Genomic DNA, 19,338 nt, shown 5'->3' with positions numbered 1-19,338 from the left:
TTTTCATCAACATTTTTTTTTGTCATAAATTCTTTTTACAAAAAAATTAATTAAAGAAATAAAAAAAAAAATTTTTGAAAAAACTTTTTTTAAAAAAAATTAAAAATAAAATATATTTTTAAGTATAATTTGGTGAAGGGTATATTAGATTCGGCACAGTCGAATATAGCTCTCTTACTTGCTTTTATTCATTTTGATTTTCTTTAAATTTGAAATATGACAGGTTTTTCGTTACTGATCGGTGCCGTTTCGTTCCCAATTTTCGTTGCCGATTTCTGAAACGAACTTTTTTTCGGTGCAAATGTATGGAATTTCGTTTTCGGTGCCGATTACGGTGTATGCGGAAACCTAGCTTAAATCATGTAAATAGTCGTAAATAAAAGTACGTCGGATTCACTAGGGACCAATTTCGAAAAAAAAAATAATGAAAATGAAAAATTTAAAAATGTAAATCCAAAATATTCAATTATGGTCCCTTGTGCATTAGAAATGTTTGCTTCTTAGCCACAATAAACTGCCGCGGCATGCCTCTGCTGCTGCCAATTTTCAAAACATTGGAAAATCATATTTAATTTAGAAATTTTATGAATGTGTCTGTAAGTTTCTCTATGATTCTTTATTATTTTTTAAAGAAATAAAGTAAAGAAAACACGTTGTGCGGTAATAGTTCTTAGACTAAAGAATACTTATTGTGGCTGTTGGGTTTTTGGGAATTTTCTTTCGGTTTTTCACGCGTAATTTTTCTGCACTTGAGCTAAAGCACACATATTTATGAGTAAAAAGCAAAAAAGCAGATAAAATGAAAAAAATAAAAAATCATAGTGAAATACAAGCGTTTTTGTACCACAGGCTAGACAATTGTTGAACAAGTACTTTGGGCCGCTTTAGTTATCTGTTGCAACTCGCAATGAACGGTGCGGTTTTTTCAAAAAAAGAAGACTAAACACAAAATAATAAAGAAAATATTAAATGAAAAAAATAATAATAATAAAACGAAGAATTTAATAAACCTTTAAATTTGTGTTGGTCAGTGTGTGTGTGTTTTCATCAGTACGGTTTGAAATTGCAACATTCTGTTGCCTGAATATACGTATTTGTCGTTGTTGTTGTCATCATTGTATAGTGTATTTGTTGCCTGGTGTTGTGTTGTATTGTATTGTTTAACGGAGTGTTTGTTTTACAAAAAGAATAAAAAATATCCTTACTCACACTTAAATCGCAACACACAAACACACACTCTCTCCAAAACAGAGCGAAGAGAGATTTACATATCTACATACAGACATTCATCTACATACATACACAGTGTAAACAATGGCGACACCAGCTGAGCTGGCTCGCCTTATTGACCTGCATTTATCAGATTTACGTGACCCTGAGCCTAACTGGACAATAGGCCCTTCAAAAGTGGCAGGACGTGGTGTGTTTGCCACACGCGATATACAACAGGGCGAAACCATATTTCGCGAGAGAGCATTGGTTGTGGGGCCGACAGCACGTAAAGGTTCTATATTAAACACTTGCGTATGCTGTCATAAATTATTGGGGGTCAAGGATTTTTTATGCAAAAACAAATGCACACTGCCAGTGTGTGATAAATGTGCCGATTCGCCGGAACATCACAATGAATGTCAATTATTTCAACGTTGGCAACCGATGGACATGAAACAGATAAATGCCAACAGAAACCACAACATCACCAACAATGGCAGTGTTAAAGTCAAAGGCAAGGAAAATGGCCAACTCAATGCAACTGCGACGAATGGTAATGCTAAGACAGAGGAAACTCGTGAAAAATCACCGGAACAGCAGGCTAAGGTAGAAGAGGAGGAGGAGGATGCCTATCCCCCGGTGAATTCAATGTCCCTGCGGCTTCTAACCGCCATCCGTGTCTTCTTTCTCAGTGACAATCAAAGAGCCTTAATTAATGCCATGCAGGCCAATAACGATCGTGGCTATCGCCAGGAAATTATCAAAGCTGCTCAATGTTTTCGCAAATTTCCCACCACCGACAAACTCTTTATGGATCGTTTGTTTCGCAATGTCGGTGTCTGCAATACGAATGCCTTTGAAACGCCGTGCAAGGTGGGCGATCATGAGACCTTGTTGCGTGGCCTCTTCCCTTTGACTGCGGTCATGAATCACGAATGTACTCCCAATGCCAGTCATTATTTTGGTAAGACCTGTATGGTTTTGGTAAGAGCTGCTCGTTTCATACCCCAAGGTGGTGAGATTACAACAACGTATACGAAAATTTTATGGAGTAATTTAACAAGATGTATTTTCTTAAGAATGACCAAAAATTTCATATGTGATTGTGTCAGGTGTAACGATAATACAGTGAGTATTGGAAGTAGGGTGCGGAAATGCAAACAAACAAAAAAAAAACAATGAAAACATAATAGGAAGGTATAATTGAATTAGATGACCAAGAACTTGAATATTCGTATTCATAACTAACTAATAAATTTGTAAGGTTTCTTTAGATAAATTTTAATTTCTTAAAAGGGGTTTGTTTGTGTTCTCTAGACAAACAAACAACAAATTTTTTAATTTATTTGAAAAGTGTTAGTGTAGCAATTTAATAAATTTCCTAGGAACATTTTTGGAACTTGTTCCAAAACAACTACACCATTTTTCATTGAAATTGAGAAAATTCCAAATGAAATTGAGAATTGAGAAAATTCCAAATGAAATTGAGAATTTCCATTTTAAATTGAGAAAATTCCAAATGAAACCCAGTATGCAAAATGATTCGAAGTTATGTCGAAAATTAATCATTTTTTCGTAAAATTTTATCGATATCGACTTCGATATAATGTCGAGAATGTGCGTGTTTTCCTAAGTAGAGTGCAGAGCGATAAAGAGTCGAAAATTATTTATTATTCTGATTCTAATTTGTATCGATATACTATACCTTTTTCGGTATTAAAAATGTTCTAAATTGATTCGATTTCGATGAAATATATGAACAATTTCGTTTACTTTATACCATCGAGCAATTTCTTCTTGAAATAATGCATATTCAATACCTTTATTATTATCTAATAATGATGCGTTAGATGTGTTTTCATTTTCAAATGCAATAAACTCTGCACATATTTCTGATGTTTGCTAATTATGAGATTCGAATTGTCAAAAACAACATCAATAATTGGCTGCGTTTTTCTTTTAAGACGTATTTGATCCATTTTTCGTGTTAAACTATATTTTTATGAATATGTTATTGATAGGATAAGAAATAAAATTTTATTTTCTCACAAATTGACAAAAGAATAATATGTATGTATATGAATTTGTCAATTTGTGCAAAAATAAAATTTGACATTATAAAAAAACTCGAACATTATTAGCCATTTCTATAAAATATTAAAATATGATATTCTAAAAAATGTAGATTGGATAGAGCATCATAATAAATTCATATTTTCGATTTTAATTCGAAATAAGTTCGATAAAAAGAACTGACTCGAAATGTTGCATACTGGGAATTGATAATTTCAATATGAAATTGAGAAAATTCCAAATGAAATTGAGAAATTCCAATTGAAATTGAGAAAATTCAAAATGAAATTGGGAAAATTTTAAATAAAATTGAGAAACATTATATAAATTACACTAGTTTACAAGGTTTTTGCTCATGAATTGAAACATATGGGGATTTGTGTATTAAGGTCTTCTAACTTTGGAAAAAATATAAAAAAAAATCCTGGACGTCAAACTTTTGAGATATTTATTAAAAACGAAACATATAAAAATGTACATTAAATTACTACAAAAAAAATAAATGTGAAGTGTTTAGTCCTCTTTTTATAATTATTTTCATTTGTCTCCCTCACGACACTTCAACAGTAGTCTCCTAGCATATTCTGATCCCAAAAACCTTGATAATTCCTCTCGAAAAACTTCAAATCTTAATGGAAACGCTCTCCATGTTCGTCACTCATGTGTCCGAGGTTTTCCGGGAAAAAATCCACATGAGAATCTAAATAGTGAATCTTGAGGGATATATTTACACCCATCTGTTCAAAATTATGTAATAAATTTGCTACAATATCTCTGTAATTTTGACTTTTCTTATTCCCCAAAAATTCTTGAACAACAAGTTTAAAAGAATTCCATGCTGCATTATCAACACCGGTTAATAGACACTCAAATTTGGTATCAACCAAAATTTTTCTTATTTGCGGACCCACAAATATCCCATCATTTAGTTTAGCCTCAGAAAGACTCGAGAACACGCTGCATAAATATTGAAATGCTTGTTTTGTCTTATCTAAAGCTTTTACGAAATAATTTAATGTATGTAAATAAGCATTTTGCAGTGTTTGTGTTATAGGAAAACCTCGATTTGACTGAATAATTTTTCTGCAAATAAAACAAAAATGGTCTGGGTTTATTTTACACTTTCTAGAAGACATTTTGAAAGAAAGAAATTTGTATTTAACAGCGATTTATTAACGTTTATCTACAGGAAAGACGTACTTTTAAACCGTATTTATTTTTTTCCCGTTCATTTTTTTTGGAATTTGTCAAAAGAATACAACTCTGAAAGTATCTAGCAGCTTCACCAGAGTGTTGAGTACCCAAAAACGATGTAAATACTTAATTACTCCAATTCGGTACACTACAGTATGCATTAGTAGTACTCAGGGCAGGTGAAAAATAAAAACCCATATATCTCAAAATTTTGACGTATAGGTGGGAATAAAAAATGGTCAATTAACAAGCGTCCCTAGCTCTTCTCAAAAATATAAGTTTCATTCCATGAGCAAAGAAAAATGTTTGATTTGTAAACTAGTGTTATTTTAAACTAAAAATAACAAAATTAACGATTATAAGAGATGTGGAAAGATGTGGTGGTCTGGATAGAGAGACCAATTTCAATTTATTTTGTCGTAAATACATGGTTGGTCTTGTATTGGATCCCGAACAGTTCTTTTGATACCTACTTCCCGCGGCCCCGACATCCACCTGATAGGTGCAATTGAACAATGCCCCTTGCCACATTCGTTTATGTGAAATTTTCGACAACTCTCCAACTCACCAATACTTAACCCTATTGAAATAATTTGGTCCAAAATCAAAAGAATTGTGAAGTCAAGGTAGAATATACCAACCGTAAATCCTCCTAATGTAGGAGAGCAGAGAATTTTATATCTTCAAGAATTAATTAACGATTCCAAGTCCTGTATAACTACTGGAGATTGCAGTAGAGCTATACAACATACAATATCATTCCACCAAAGCGCATTGGAATTGCAAAATATGTTACATTAAAAAGCACCTCATTCCAAGGTTTTTTGTAGAATGAGGTGGTTAGTTTATAAACCACCGTGGCGGTTGGCATTAAAATTGCATTGAAATCTAATAATTTTGACTAAATTTTCTGACCAAATATCAAAGTAACACAGAATTCAATGAACAATAAACACTCTATACATTTTTTATTAAATGCGTGAAAGTCTCTTGGAAAAATTAATCTAACCAGAGCACCCTGACGGCAAATTTTTGCAAAAAACATGAACGATGACTTCAAGACATTTAATTGTTTTAAAAAATGCCAATAGAATACCAATAAACTATTTTTTAAAGACTATGGAAAAGGTGGTTAGTAAAGTGACCACTAAACCGTAAAGAGTGAAGAGCTTCCTATCCTTAAATTTAAATGAACAAATTTGTTATTCGTTTGAATGACTATCGATGCCATTATGTATGCAATATAACGTCGTGGAAATGTTTGCCGTATTTTTGTATCCGAAATGTTCAATTTTCCATGACTCTGGCGCATAAATCAGGCTGAATATGACTTATGTCATGTGTTATGTTGACTTTAAGAACCACTGTGGTTTGATAGCTTATTTGATAGCTTAAGAAAACACCACAAGAAAAATCTAACGGGGTCAAATCGCACGATCTGGGTAGCCAGTTCACATCACTTTCCCGTGAGTTGATCATTCCTTCAAATTGCTCATGGAGAATGACCAATGTGGCATTAGCTGTGTGGTAGGCAACGCCATCCTGTTGAAATCACATGTCGTTGATCTCAATATCATTGAATTCAGGCCAAAAGAAGTTACTAATCATCGACCTATTCTCACAACAAACAAAGACTTTATCGGAATGCATTGGATGTTCTTGGATCTAATGTGGATTGTTATCTTCCCAAACTCAACAGTTTGCGACAGCTCCATTAAATTTTATCATTTACACGTGTTATTGAACGCTATATCCGTCCATTGTGATTTGACAAACTGAATATAGGACAGCCAATTCAACATATAGCTTCAACAATATGACCCTTTATTCATTTATAAATGAATATATATTATCTCAATGGCTAGACTTTTGTCTTTTAATATTTTTTTTATAAATGATAATCAATTTAGAAACAGCATATTGCATAAACTGTTATTCGCTTCTTTAACAAAAAGCTTAGTAAAAACAAAATAAATTGTATTTTAGTAAAATTGTTTTATGTTAAATTCCCAATTTTTAATTTGATAAATTCACTGAAATTAATTGTTGGGGGATAAGCTAGTTCCTATGCGCATTTCACTGGTTGCTTAGGCCAGATCATCAGGAAACCTTTTCCCAAAAGGCTTTAGAAAAACTAAAGATATTATACAAATAAAACTATATAGTGTTTGAGAATTACAGACACTCAAGCTTTATTTGTAAAAATATCAAAGCTTAAACAAAACACCAACAATAAACCGTGATTTATCTTTTCTTACAGTTAGGAATTTGTTAACCCAGTGTATGAATGATGTATCGTATACTTAATATTAATATTAATATAATAAATAAATATTAAGTATACGTCTTGGATAAAATTTATAACTAGGAATTTTAGTATCTATTATCCTTTATAATACGAAAAAGTTTAATTAAAATTAAATTCTGACAAAATCACATAAATCCAGAGTTAGTACATCTTTTCTAGTTAAATTATTTCCTTAAAATTACTAGAACTTTATTCAGCAAAATTTTACTTTTAAATCAAGAAACATATGTATGAGTAAAATTTTGAAACGTAAAACTAATTTTAAGATCATTTCATGTTTAACAAACACAAAGTATAATGCATATTAAATGACAATTCAATTTTTGCTGACATTTAAGAAATACATATTATACAGGGGGCAAATCACGGCATTTGAAAAATTTCGATGGCTGCAATATTTTGGATCACGGTAGTCGATCGTAATTTATATTACCTACTACTATTTTTTACATTGTTAAAGCATATGACAATAAGAAAACAAAACAAAAAAGGAAAACAAAATAAATAAATTTGTGATAAATTGTTAAATTGCGAAAAAACATGCAGAACACTTTTAATAAAAATGGATCCAAATGTTTTTTTGTATTCCTCATCATCGGCCAGTGGCAAATTTCAGAATGTTTTTTACTTTGATTAGCACAAAGTACCATGTGCAAAGTTGTGAAAAATGTAAACAAAATACAAAACAAATTGTGGACCAAAATTTTACAATTTTAAAATAAAATTTGTATATTTTTTACACAAATTTTGAGAAAATATCAGAAAAATACGTATATTTTTATTTATTTATTATTTTGGTTGATTTGTTTAGTTTTACCACAAAACGGTAGTGTTTGTTTCTTTTCGATAAGAGATTACCAATCGAGTACAACTTCGAGTAAATACGTTTCGATAACGACTGCCGTGATCCACGTTAACTACATTTCGATGACAAAGTACTCGATTTCGAATGCGGTGATTTGGCCCAGGTCTTATTTTTAAACCCGATATAACTTGAAATTTTAAAAATTAACACAAAAAGTAAATTTTAATAAAAAAAAAATTTCTTCAGAAGATCAGATTTTGGTCAGCTGAGGAAGCACATTCTGGACGTCCAATTTTGGTCCAATTTTTAGCGCATTGATTTCCGTATGTCCGTTTAACATGAGTAATGTTGGCCTCTAAGGCTTCAACTGTTGCTGGTTTACTGTTACAGGAAATAATTGAAAGATGTTAAATCGCACGAAATTGGTCTCCAATTGACTGGTCCATTTTTAGTAAAATCGTAACACAAATAGATAATTCACCCATTTTTGTCGCCAAAACTATAAGGAATCATTGAACAAGAATGAAAATCGGTATACTGGGGTTTTCAAGATTGCTGATTTCGAATCTGAGATTCAGAATCTGAATGACTTGTGTTTTTATAAAAATTCTAAAACTTAAAAAAATATTTTTTTTTAAATCCAAGCCAAGACTGCAACATTTAATTCTCTAAAAATTAAAAAAAGTGCAACATGAAATTGACAAATTAACCTTCGCTTTACCAAAGGTTTTTTATGTACATGGTTTACCAATACCCACCCGGGTGACACTACACTTCTATAAATATATGCGACGAACGAAATTTTAAAAAATTGAAAAAACCTTATAAAAAGTTTAAAATGGTTCTATTAAATTCTATAAAACTCTAGAATTTGTTCAGTGAGTACAAATTTCATTTAAATCGAAACAAAATTAAAAAAAATATTAAACCAATAAAATCGTGGGTATTGGTAAAGCGAAGGTTAAACTCAAAGTTCTTCATTTAACACGTTTCTGATTGCTTAAACCCGGACAAATTCGGCCAACTTTTTAAAAGCTTATACAAAATACATTTTTCTAAAAAATTATAAAACTAAAGGTTGTGTTAGAAGTATGAGTTTTTTTCATCAAAAAAATTTGTTGTTTTCAATATTTAATTTAAATTGATGATTTATTTATTCAAATAAACTTAAAAATTCAACCAAATTGCACTGCAAGGAAGAAAAAAATATAGTTGTTTACTGTAACCATTTCAACATTTTTAACAATATTATTGCCACAGTAACTATTTATATGATTGTGTTAACTACAATATGGTTAATTTACTATTCACATGATTGTATCAACCATATATATGGTTGCAGTAAACAAGTATATGTTTGTAGCAACTATTTTTATGATTTTTTTTTTAAAGGATATATAAGATTCGGCACAATGAAATATATTTCTCTTACTTGTTTTCCTTAAAATGTTATTGCTCTAGTGATAGGTTTTCAAATAGTGCTACCCTTTAGGAGACTCACAAACCTTGCGACTTCTTGAAATTTAATATATTTTGAACTAAAAATAAGTAAGAGAGTTATATTCGAATCTTATATACCCAAATTATACTTAAAAAAAATTATATTTTTTAAAAATGTTTTTTCAATTTATTTAGTGAAAAAATTTTATGGAAAAAATACCAAAAAAATTTTTTTTTTTTTTAAATTCAGGTTAAAAAATATTTTCAGCTCAGATTTACTTTGACCTTATATACTGTTAAAGGTCTTTGAAATATCTATTGTAGGAGATATCCATATTGTCTATATTAGTGACTTAGTAATCCAAATATTTATCAAAAATCAAGGTTTTACTGATTTTTTCCTTATAAGTATCTCAGCCATTTGTTGAATATTGATGTATCAATCATGTAGGGTAGAAGGGGGACTTTTTTTTAGGCGATCACAAATTAAAACCACAATACATATTCTTAATTTGTTTCTTGTTCCGGATACTTAGATATGTTGGCTTTAGTTTTTATCATTGAAAGTGACTGAAATCGCTCTATTATTTCACCTAGCACCCATACAGATGTTCTTCCGAAATTATACTTTATCGATCGTAAATGGTTAAGTTATATAGGTATCTACACAAATTTTGCTTTAAATAAGTTTTATATAAACTGTATTAATGTCACCTAATTTTATGATGATCGGTCCATAATTAGTCATAGCTCCCATATAATGCCCGCTTCCAAAAATAACTTTAACGAGCATAAATCTCTTAAAAATGTTGGTATAAACACAAAATTCAACAGAAATAACTTCCATATAGACATACACACAGCTTCAGAAGTGAGTATACACCAGTGAATTTTTTGATTTTTTTAAGATCATAAAAATCATTATATTCCAACTTAAATCTTCTTTTTTCAGAACCGAATCTATTATTCGACTCAATCTCCATCAAACCGAAACTTTTAAATTTTAATCGATGTATAGATTTTAGGATTTTCATTATCTTAAAAAAAATCAAATAATATTTGGTGTTTACTCACTTTTGAGGCTCACTGTAAATCGCATGACCTAATTTCATGGCGATCGGTGCATAATAAGTCATAGCTCCCATATAATGCCCGCTTCCAAAAATCACTTTAACGAGCATAAATTTCTTAAAAATATTGGTATAAACACAAAATTCAACAGAAATATATTCCATATAATACCCTACACTATAATTTATTTTCGTGAATGATTTTCGGAAGAAGGCATTATGTGGGAGCTATGACTAAATATAGTCACTTTTTTATAAGTAAAGCTGATACAAAAAATAAAAAAATCCGCTTTTTCATACTAAATGCTATAAAAAATTAAAAGTTCAACTTTAATCTAAATTGCTCAACAACTGCTGAACCGATTTTAATGAAATTAAAACTGGAGAAAAACTCAAGAAGATATCTGTCCATCAAAAAAAATGTCTGATATATCTCTATCGGTGCAAAAGTTACAGAGTTTTGGCCGATGAAAAACGATAATGAGCCACTGTGCAACGGCGAATACGCCAAAGGGTTGGGGCAGATTTGTTATTTGTAAAATAAAACAAAAAAAATCCAAAAATATAAATGTATTTTACTGTTTTATACCTTAATTCACAAATCAAAGTATAATAAGCTAGATTTATGCATAAACAATTTTTAAATTTATCAAAGTTTTATGAATCAAATTTTGTATGGAAATTTTGTTTTATAAACCTTTGATAAATTTAAAAATTGTTAATGCATATGGGGGTTATTGTTTATTTCACACAACTTAACAAAAAAAAAAAAATTAAACAAATTGGGACTGAATTTTTCTATATTTTATCAATATTTTGCTCTACATCAAAGGGAATCCTTGTATCTGGCGAATGTGCCCCAGTACGAGTTATGAGGTTTAATATAAATTTGTTTCGTACTTCAAATTACATGGTTGAAAAAACTATTGTCACTTATTGTTCATTATTATTGACATTCTATCACCAACCAATATATTTTTTTGTATCACAAAAAATAAAGAAGTTAGCACAAAAAAATCACACGCTGAAATATTTTCAAAGCTTGTTGAAAAACCATTAATAGCGTCTGCCTCACATTATATGTAAAATTAAACTTTCCAACTTTCAGGGATGTTAAATAATTGATAAACGAAAACATAACATGATAATGTAACAAAATAGATTACTCGGTTTTTAAGTTATTCGGTGTTGGCAGATGTGCCCCTATGGCGCATGATCCCCCTTCTACCCTATGTGCCGAATTATTTCCAAAATAAAAAGTTTCTAAACCACAGTGTGTCCTCAAAAAAGTTTTCCTCTGTATTCTCTTATTAGTTTGTTTATTTATGATTTTTGAAACTGTTTCTGGTTCAGATTTTTGGGAGTTAATCAATTTGCCTACTGAGACATTTATATGTTGATTGCTACGTTTTAAGTTTCAAACAACTTGTTCCCTTTTAAATATATTTTCTTAAAGTACCTACAAAATTTTGTAATTAAAGAACATAAATTTAAAAAGTTCAACGTACCTTAAATTAAAAATTCTTTGTCAATGTCTACTAAAGCAATAAAAACAAAAAACAACAAAATAATTAATACATTAAAAATGTATTACATTTTTAGGTTTTATTTTGAGTTTTTTGCATTAAAATTAATTTCATTATTTCAACACAACACAAAAAACAATTTTAAATTCATTCTTTCGACTACGACATAAACAAATAATTATTTTGTATTTTTTTTTTTTAGATTTCTTCTAGTGTTAATGGTGTGTTTATTCTTAAGTTTAATAAATTATCATACATTTATCTACAGTGGAAAATGCGTAATATAAGTGTTTGAAAAGATTTTCGATTTTAAAAAAAACATTAGGCATACAACGAATTTTAGACACGCTTCAAATATAAATACATAAGAAATCAGTTTGACTTAATTTATATTGAAATTAACTCTAAAATAGGGTACTCATCAAACATAAATTCTCATCGTTTACACACACTTTTTGTCTCGTGTCAAATGGCCTTTCACTTTTTTGTGTTGAAAATCTTTTTGATATTTTTATAATTTATTTAGTGCAACTTAACTAAAAAATTTATTAAAAAAAAGAACGCACACTCAATTTCACATTCATTTATTTCGCCAAGCGTAAATGTTTTGAAATTAATTTGGTTTTATTTCACTAAAATCTTTGAAAATTTTATATTTTTCATTTTCATTTCTTCTTAAAAGTCTATTTATGTTGCTCTTAAATAATTATATATAGTTTTTTTGCTTTTTAACTTTTGGCTTTAAAACACACAAAATCAATTTATAGATTTTTGAATTGTTTGCAACAAATTTCTAATTTGTTTTGTTTCCTTCTTTCATTTGTTGAAAGAAACACATTAGAATTATTTATTTGGTTTTTTTCTGGGGGTGTACTGGAATTTTGACACTTCAACCGCAGCTATTATTCATTTAGATTAAAACGGACCTTATGCACAATTTAAGTTATTGTGGGGGAAAGTTTTTTTTGTTTGTTTTAGTAAATATAATTGTTTTAAAATTCAAAATACTTTTGTTACTTTTCATGTGTGTTTAGTTTATTGATTCTATTGCTACAAACTTAAGATTATCCAATTTACTTTTGTTAGAAAAATATTTAGATCGCAGTTCAACATAATAATATTTATAATGGTTACCACTGACGCACAGTGGCTCATTATCGTTTTTTATCGGCCAAAACTCTGTAACTTTTGAACCGATAGAGATATTTTAGAAATGTTTTTTGATGGACAGATAACTTTCTGAATTTTTCTCCAGTTTTAATTTCATTAAAATCGGTTCAGCAGTTGTTGAGCAATTTCAGGTTAATTATACCCTACACCACCATAGTGGGGAGGGTATTATGCGTTTGTGCAGATGTGTGTAACGCCCAAAAATATTGGTCTAACACCCACCTTAAAGTATACCGATCGACTTAGAATCACTTTTTGAGTCGATTAAGAGTACAGGTCGTAATTTTGAAGATATTTCGATAAAATTTGGTACATATAATTTTTTCGGCCCAAGGACGAAGCCTACTGAAATCGGTCCATTATTTCACCTAGCCCCCATACAAATGTCCTCTCGAAATTGGACTTTATCGGTTATAAATATTTAATTTATATGTATATGTATCTACACAATATGTATCTACTCAAATTCATGTCACCAAATTTTGTTACGATCGGTCCATAATTAGTCATAGCTCCCATATAGACCCGCTTCCGAAAATCACTTTAACGTGCTTAAATCACTTAAAAATGTTGATATATACACAAAATTCAACATAAATAACTTTCATATAGACATAAATCACACGACCTAATTTTATGGTGATCGGTCCATAATTGGTCATAGCTCCCATATAAGACCCACTTCCGAAAATCACTCACAAATATAAAGTATTGATATTTTAAAAGAAAAATATTTTTACTCATTTACTTGGTGTAGGGTATTATATGGTCGGGCTTGACCGACCATACTTTCTTACTTGTTTTTGTATAGCATTTAGTATGAAAATGCAAATTTTTTGTTTTTGAATCAGCTATACTTATTAAAAAAGTTATCAGCAGATAAAAACATGTAAGGAAATATGTTCGGCCAAGCTCGACCATATAATACCCTACACTATAATTTATTTTCGTGAATGATTTTCGGAAGAGGGCATATGAACCTATTGCCATGAAATTAGGTCATGCGATTTATGTCTGTATGGAAGTTATTTCTGTTGAATTTTATGTTTATACCAACATTTTTAAGAGATTTATGTTTGTTAAAGTGATTTTTGGAAGCGGGTCTTATATGGGAGCTATGACTAATTATGGACCGATCGCCATGAAATTAGGTCGTGTGATTTATGAGTGTTATTTCGGTTGAATTTTATGTTTATACCAACATTTGTAGGAGATTTATGTTCGTTAAAGTGATTTTTGGAAGCGGGCCTTATATGGGAGCTATGACTAATTATGCACCGATTATCATAAAATTAGGTGACATTAATTCAGTTTATATAAAATTTATTTAGAGCAAAATTTGTGTATATACATATATAAATTAACCATTTACGACCGATAAAGTATAATTTCGGGAGAACATTTCGCACTCGTTCAACAATACTGTATTAACTCAAAATTTTAAAATATTCAGTAGAGGGCAAAAACTGTTTGTGATTACATTTTAAGAGAATTTGAAAATCCGAATACATCATAGTAAGCAAATTCCATTTGAAAATATATTTATATTGTTTTTCTTTAAAATTGTTCCAATTATTGCAAAATTAATCTATTTTTCGAGTTACTACCATTTTTCTGGAACTTCTCGATATTTTTTTTTGTATTATTTTATCAACAAAACAGTATCAACTCAAAATACAACAAAATTTAAATAAAACAATTTGATTATTTTTAACTTGAAGAAAGGCTCAATTCAAAATTATAAATTTTTTATGAAAATATACGATGTATTTCTATTTAAATTTGTGTATTAACTCAAAATAATACCTTTTTGTTGGTACAAGGTAGTCACTAATTATCACGAAAATGGTTTCAAATGTGGTTTTCAAGGTGAAATAGTAATCGAAATACTTTGAAATTTTTACAGTAGATAGATATTGATGTTGCTAGTTGATTTCTTGCAAAAAGTGAATTTTTAAAAATTTTGAGTTAATACAGTATTGTTGAACGAGTGCGATTTGTATGGGTGCTAGGTGAAATAATGGACCGATTTCAGTAATTTTCAATAGGCTTCATCCTCGGACCGAAAAAATTTATGTAACAAATTTTATTGCAATATCTTCAAAATTGCGACTTGTACTTTGCGCCAGTCATATGAATGGGTAAAATAAAAATAGAAAAAAATGTGGCAGTAATTTCATTCAAATGAAATAAGTGTTCAACAAACATGTCAAAACAGGTCAACAAGTATATTTAGGCTTAAAGAGGATACTTTGGCCTTTCTCCTGGTAGTAAAATTTGTTTAACCCCTTTTCATCCTAAGCACTTTTATTCCACTGAAATTAAAATTTGACTAAATTATAGCACCTGAGAAAAAAATTAATAACACATTAAGTATAAACGGTACAGTGACAAATCATACCAGTTCTTAAAGACTATTATCCTATCAATATAACAAAAAAAAAATCATCCAATTATCGATAATGGTTTGCGAGTAATGATAATTTACTTCTGATCAAATTTACAAAAATCAAATTTTTTTATAAAATGACATAAAATATTTGACTTTAACAGCATACCACGCACACAATTGACAATATTTTTATATAATTATTTGGCTACCTTAGTTTCAAAGTGTTTACTATTGAATGGCATTAACATTTTTGAAATCGGAGTTAACAAAAAGTTGGACTTTTGGCCGATGAAATTGAGATATGAGCCACCGTGTGAAGTAGCAAGAACATTTTTCTAATGGGGGAAAAAACTATTTATACCCTACAAAAAATATTGTGCCTGTTTACTGTAACCATTTCAACAATTTTACATGTTTTTGAACAATATTATGGTCACAGTAACTATTTATATGATTGTGATAACCATAATGTATTTAATTTACAATTCACATGATTGTATCAATCATATATATGGTTACAGTAAACGAGTATATGTTTGTGACAACCATTTTTATGATGATGGACTTACTATATTATGTCGCTATCGGCCTATGGATATCATAATCTGAGAACAACATATTATGATAAAAATAGTTGTCACAAACATATACTTGTTTACTGTAACCATATATATAATTGATACAATCATGTGAATTGCAGATAACCATATTATGGTTACCACAATCATATAAATAGTTACTGTGACTATAATATTGTTAAAAAACTTGTAATAATATTGAAAAGGTTACAGTAAACATGCACAACTATATTTTTTCTCTGCGCGTGCGTCTTCTAAAAAGCCAAATCGAATAACTTAGGTTTTTGACAACTGAGTTAGGTGTTTGACAGAAGAGTTTCCGCTTTATATATATTTCTCTATGACTGGGGGCCTGATTCAGAAACATTTTTACATATTTTTTTAATAGAAAAATTTTAAAACACAATCGTATAGTACACAGAGAAAACTGATTCGTGATAGCAACCGAATTTGTTGCCAATCGAATGATTTTACCTTAGTGATCGAATTTTACAATTGTGGCTACAGAATTTTGAAAAGGGTAACAAAAGTTTGGTTGCTTCAGCCGAAATTCTTCTTTATCAACTGACTTTCTGTTGATAGAACTGAAAAATTCTATGTGTGCAACCGAATCATTCGATTGGCAACAAATTCGGTTGCTATCACGAATCTCTTTTCTCTGTGTGCTTCTGAATCAGGCCCTGAGTTTTATTCAAACAAATTTTCTAGCTCAAAGTATTGTGGATTTATCTATAGATTTTTACATAACATATTTTCAATTTACATATAATTATTTTCTATTCTCTCTCTGTCTCCCTTTCTACTCTAGGAAAATGGCACTTATCTCTCGGCTCTCTTCTGTCGTGAACAAAATTGTAAGGGTATTGTGATACCGGTACAAACAAAAACCATGCAACCCGATTGGCGTTGTCTGAAATGTGAAAATATCTTTCCACACTCGAAAATGGCACGCTATCAGGATTTTGCCTTAAACACCATCAACAATCGTATAAATGTCAGCAGTGTTAGTGATATGATCACTTTCATCAATGATGTCTGTCCCAGATTTTGTCCCTCATCCAATTACGTGTTACTCGAAGCTAAACTAAATGTCATATGGCGCATGTCAAAAGTTAATCCCGAGGAATATACCGAAGAACAATTGCAATGCAGAGATCGTTATAAGGAAGAGATCTTGGGGTTGCTGGAGAAACTGGGAGCGGGTGATTGTACTTTAAGGAAATTGATAACAGAACAGATACAGTGATTATAAAATAAAAATGTTTTACTTTGTAGGCAAATATGTTTTGTGATTAGAATTTTGAAATATTAAAATAAAAATGTTTAAATTATTAATAAAAAAACAAATATTAAATTAAATGAAATAATGTTACATTGTTTTTAATGACAAATTAAAATGTATTTAATAAAGTACACAAGTTTTAGACAAGTTAATTGACATTTTTAGACAGCTGTCATTATTTCAGTGTTTTCATTTTTTTCTCAAAGAATTTCTCACAGAGATTTGTTTTGAAATGTGTATAGAAACATGAAATGGATGTATGAATGCAAGTATGTAACGTTTGTGTGTGTAAAATATTTTTGTAATTATTCATTTTTACATTTTGTTTTAGCAAATTACTCAGGGTGAAATTAGGTCTTTAGTTATTTGCTTTCATGACTTTTTGTTTCTAAATTATTTCATTATTTATATACTCGTACATACATACATATGTACATTTGTAGGTAGGTATGTAAATATTCTGTGATAGTTTAGAAAACTAAATTATTTTCTTTTTCTGCTCATTTAACAAGCCTTAAAGATTCGTTGTCATAGATTTTGTGCATTTTTTCCTGTACACTCTGCGAAATTTATGGTTTTATCGACCATATAAAAAATGTTAATTGCATTTTTAAGAAATTGGCACAAAACTTTTATAGAAATTATTATTTACTTAATCTTTTTTAAAAAATTTTAAAATAAATTAAATTTCATGTTCTTTACATACCAACTATGTGCAATAGGGTGGTCCTTATGTTGTACTTTTTGGATCTTCGATGCATCAAAAGTCTTAAATTGTCATCTAAAATCCTATTGTCTAATATTTAAAAATCCAATTAAAATAGTTTTTTGTATTTGTTCTACTCATATTGATGTTATAAATACACATAGATTTATACATCAGAGACCTACCTCAGTTCCCAAAAACCTAAGTGAATGTATTAGTAAAAAAACTATATGAAAACAAAAACAACACTCGTATGTAGACTTGTGCCTAATAGTTCATTTCAATGACCGCTCATTTTAGTTCATAGTTCAAAAATTAACTAGGTAGCTCTTCTAGTTCAATCGCTCTTTTTGACTTTTGAAATACCTATTTATAAAAGGAAATAAACGAGTGATACATTTCTTATATTAATATTGCTTCTCTGTTCTGAACTAAAACAAGAGATATGATAGCGGAGCTAAAATTCTCCTTGGGTTTTTAATTTGCTGTCTGTTGCCGTATAATTCTGAGAACTTATTCTATCCATAATGTCGGCTGGAAAAACAACGAAAACACACATTTAGTTAAGAGCGTACATATGAACCATTTTAGTTCATAGTTCAATACTGAACTAAGTGAGCAAACGATTTGAACTGGTTCATTTAGTTCAAATAATGGAATCGTTCAATTAACTAGTTCATGAACTAGCCAAGTCTACTCGTATGTGTAATTTTTTTGAGTAATTTTTTGGTTTGAGTTTTTGTCCAGTTTCCGATCTATGTGTATTTCACTATGCCAATAGATGTTTAAGTTTATTACATGATTACGAACAAAATTATAAAATGTCATGCTCGGCTCAAATCTAAAATTTTACATTTTCAAAATTTTAAGGAGGATTAAATTGTAAATTTTAATTCTCGTATATATTAAGTGTTAGCTTTGAGGCGGATTTGAAATTGGAAAATTTTGAGCAAAATTTTTTAAAATTAATTCTTCAAAAAACATTTCACATCCTATATTTTAATATACGGGGGCGGGTCAATAAGTCTGTGATCTTTAGAATGAAACCCAGGCTTTTGGTTTAAAATCGAAGATTTGTCAAGGTCATCAAAAGAGGTATTTGTTTCATCGTTGGAGTCTAATCTCTTTCTTCCGAAACATTGCTTCAGGTTTGGAAACAAGAAATAGTCACTCGATGCTAAATCCGAAGAATAGGGCGGAAGAGGGTGCCATTCGTAGCTTAATTCATGGATCTTTGCCATGAAAACTGCACATGTGTGTACCCTTGCAGTGTCCTGTTTCATTAAATCGACCCAATAAGTTGCCGTAATATTAGCAAATGATTGTTTTACCCTTTTGAATGTATTGACTGGATTATATAACGTGCATACCAAAAAACTGTCGGCTTGACTTTATTGGCCGACAAACCAACCTTCGCCTTCCTTGGCACCGATTCACCCAGAAAAACCAACCGTTTGGTCTCTGGACCAGGGTTACGAAACGGCGAAAAACTCGTCCATATTGCTGTTGAATAACGACAAACACTCCTGCGATGTTGTCTCACGGTTACGTTTGTAGGAATGTAGAAAACTTTTTAATAAGG

The 19,338-nt window shown here is 30.0% G+C and overlaps 1 protein-coding gene across 2 annotated transcripts in view; it reads left to right on the top strand.

Annotated features, from left to right (window-relative positions):
- Nucleotides 1-17,135, top strand: part of SmydA-8 (SET and MYND domain containing, arthropod-specific, member 8) — a 28,656-nt gene extending 11,521 nt beyond the window's left edge. Inside the window, exons 1-3 of one of the 2 annotated variants that reach the window (XM_065508970.1) lie at nt 1,260-1,713; nt 1,813-2,340; nt 16,577-17,135. In XM_065508970.1, coding sequence (XP_065365042.1) covers nt 1,315-1,713; nt 1,813-2,340; nt 16,577-17,014 — 1,365 coding nt within the window. In that variant the 5' untranslated portion in view covers nt 1,260-1,314 and the 3' untranslated portion in view covers nt 17,015-17,135. Of the gene's footprint in view, nt 1-1,259; nt 1,714-1,812; nt 2,341-16,576 lie in introns of those variants that run through there. The other variant, XM_065508969.1, reaches the window with a different exon arrangement.
- Nucleotides 17,136-19,338: the final 2,203 nt, after the last annotated feature.

The sequence above is a fragment of the Calliphora vicina genome, chromosome 4, assembly GCF_958450345.1.
Source record: "Calliphora vicina chromosome 4, idCalVici1.1, whole genome shotgun sequence".
Lineage (NCBI taxonomy): Eukaryota > Metazoa > Arthropoda > Insecta > Diptera > Calliphoridae > Calliphora > Calliphora vicina.
This window is presented reverse-complemented; position numbering and strand designations above follow the sequence as displayed.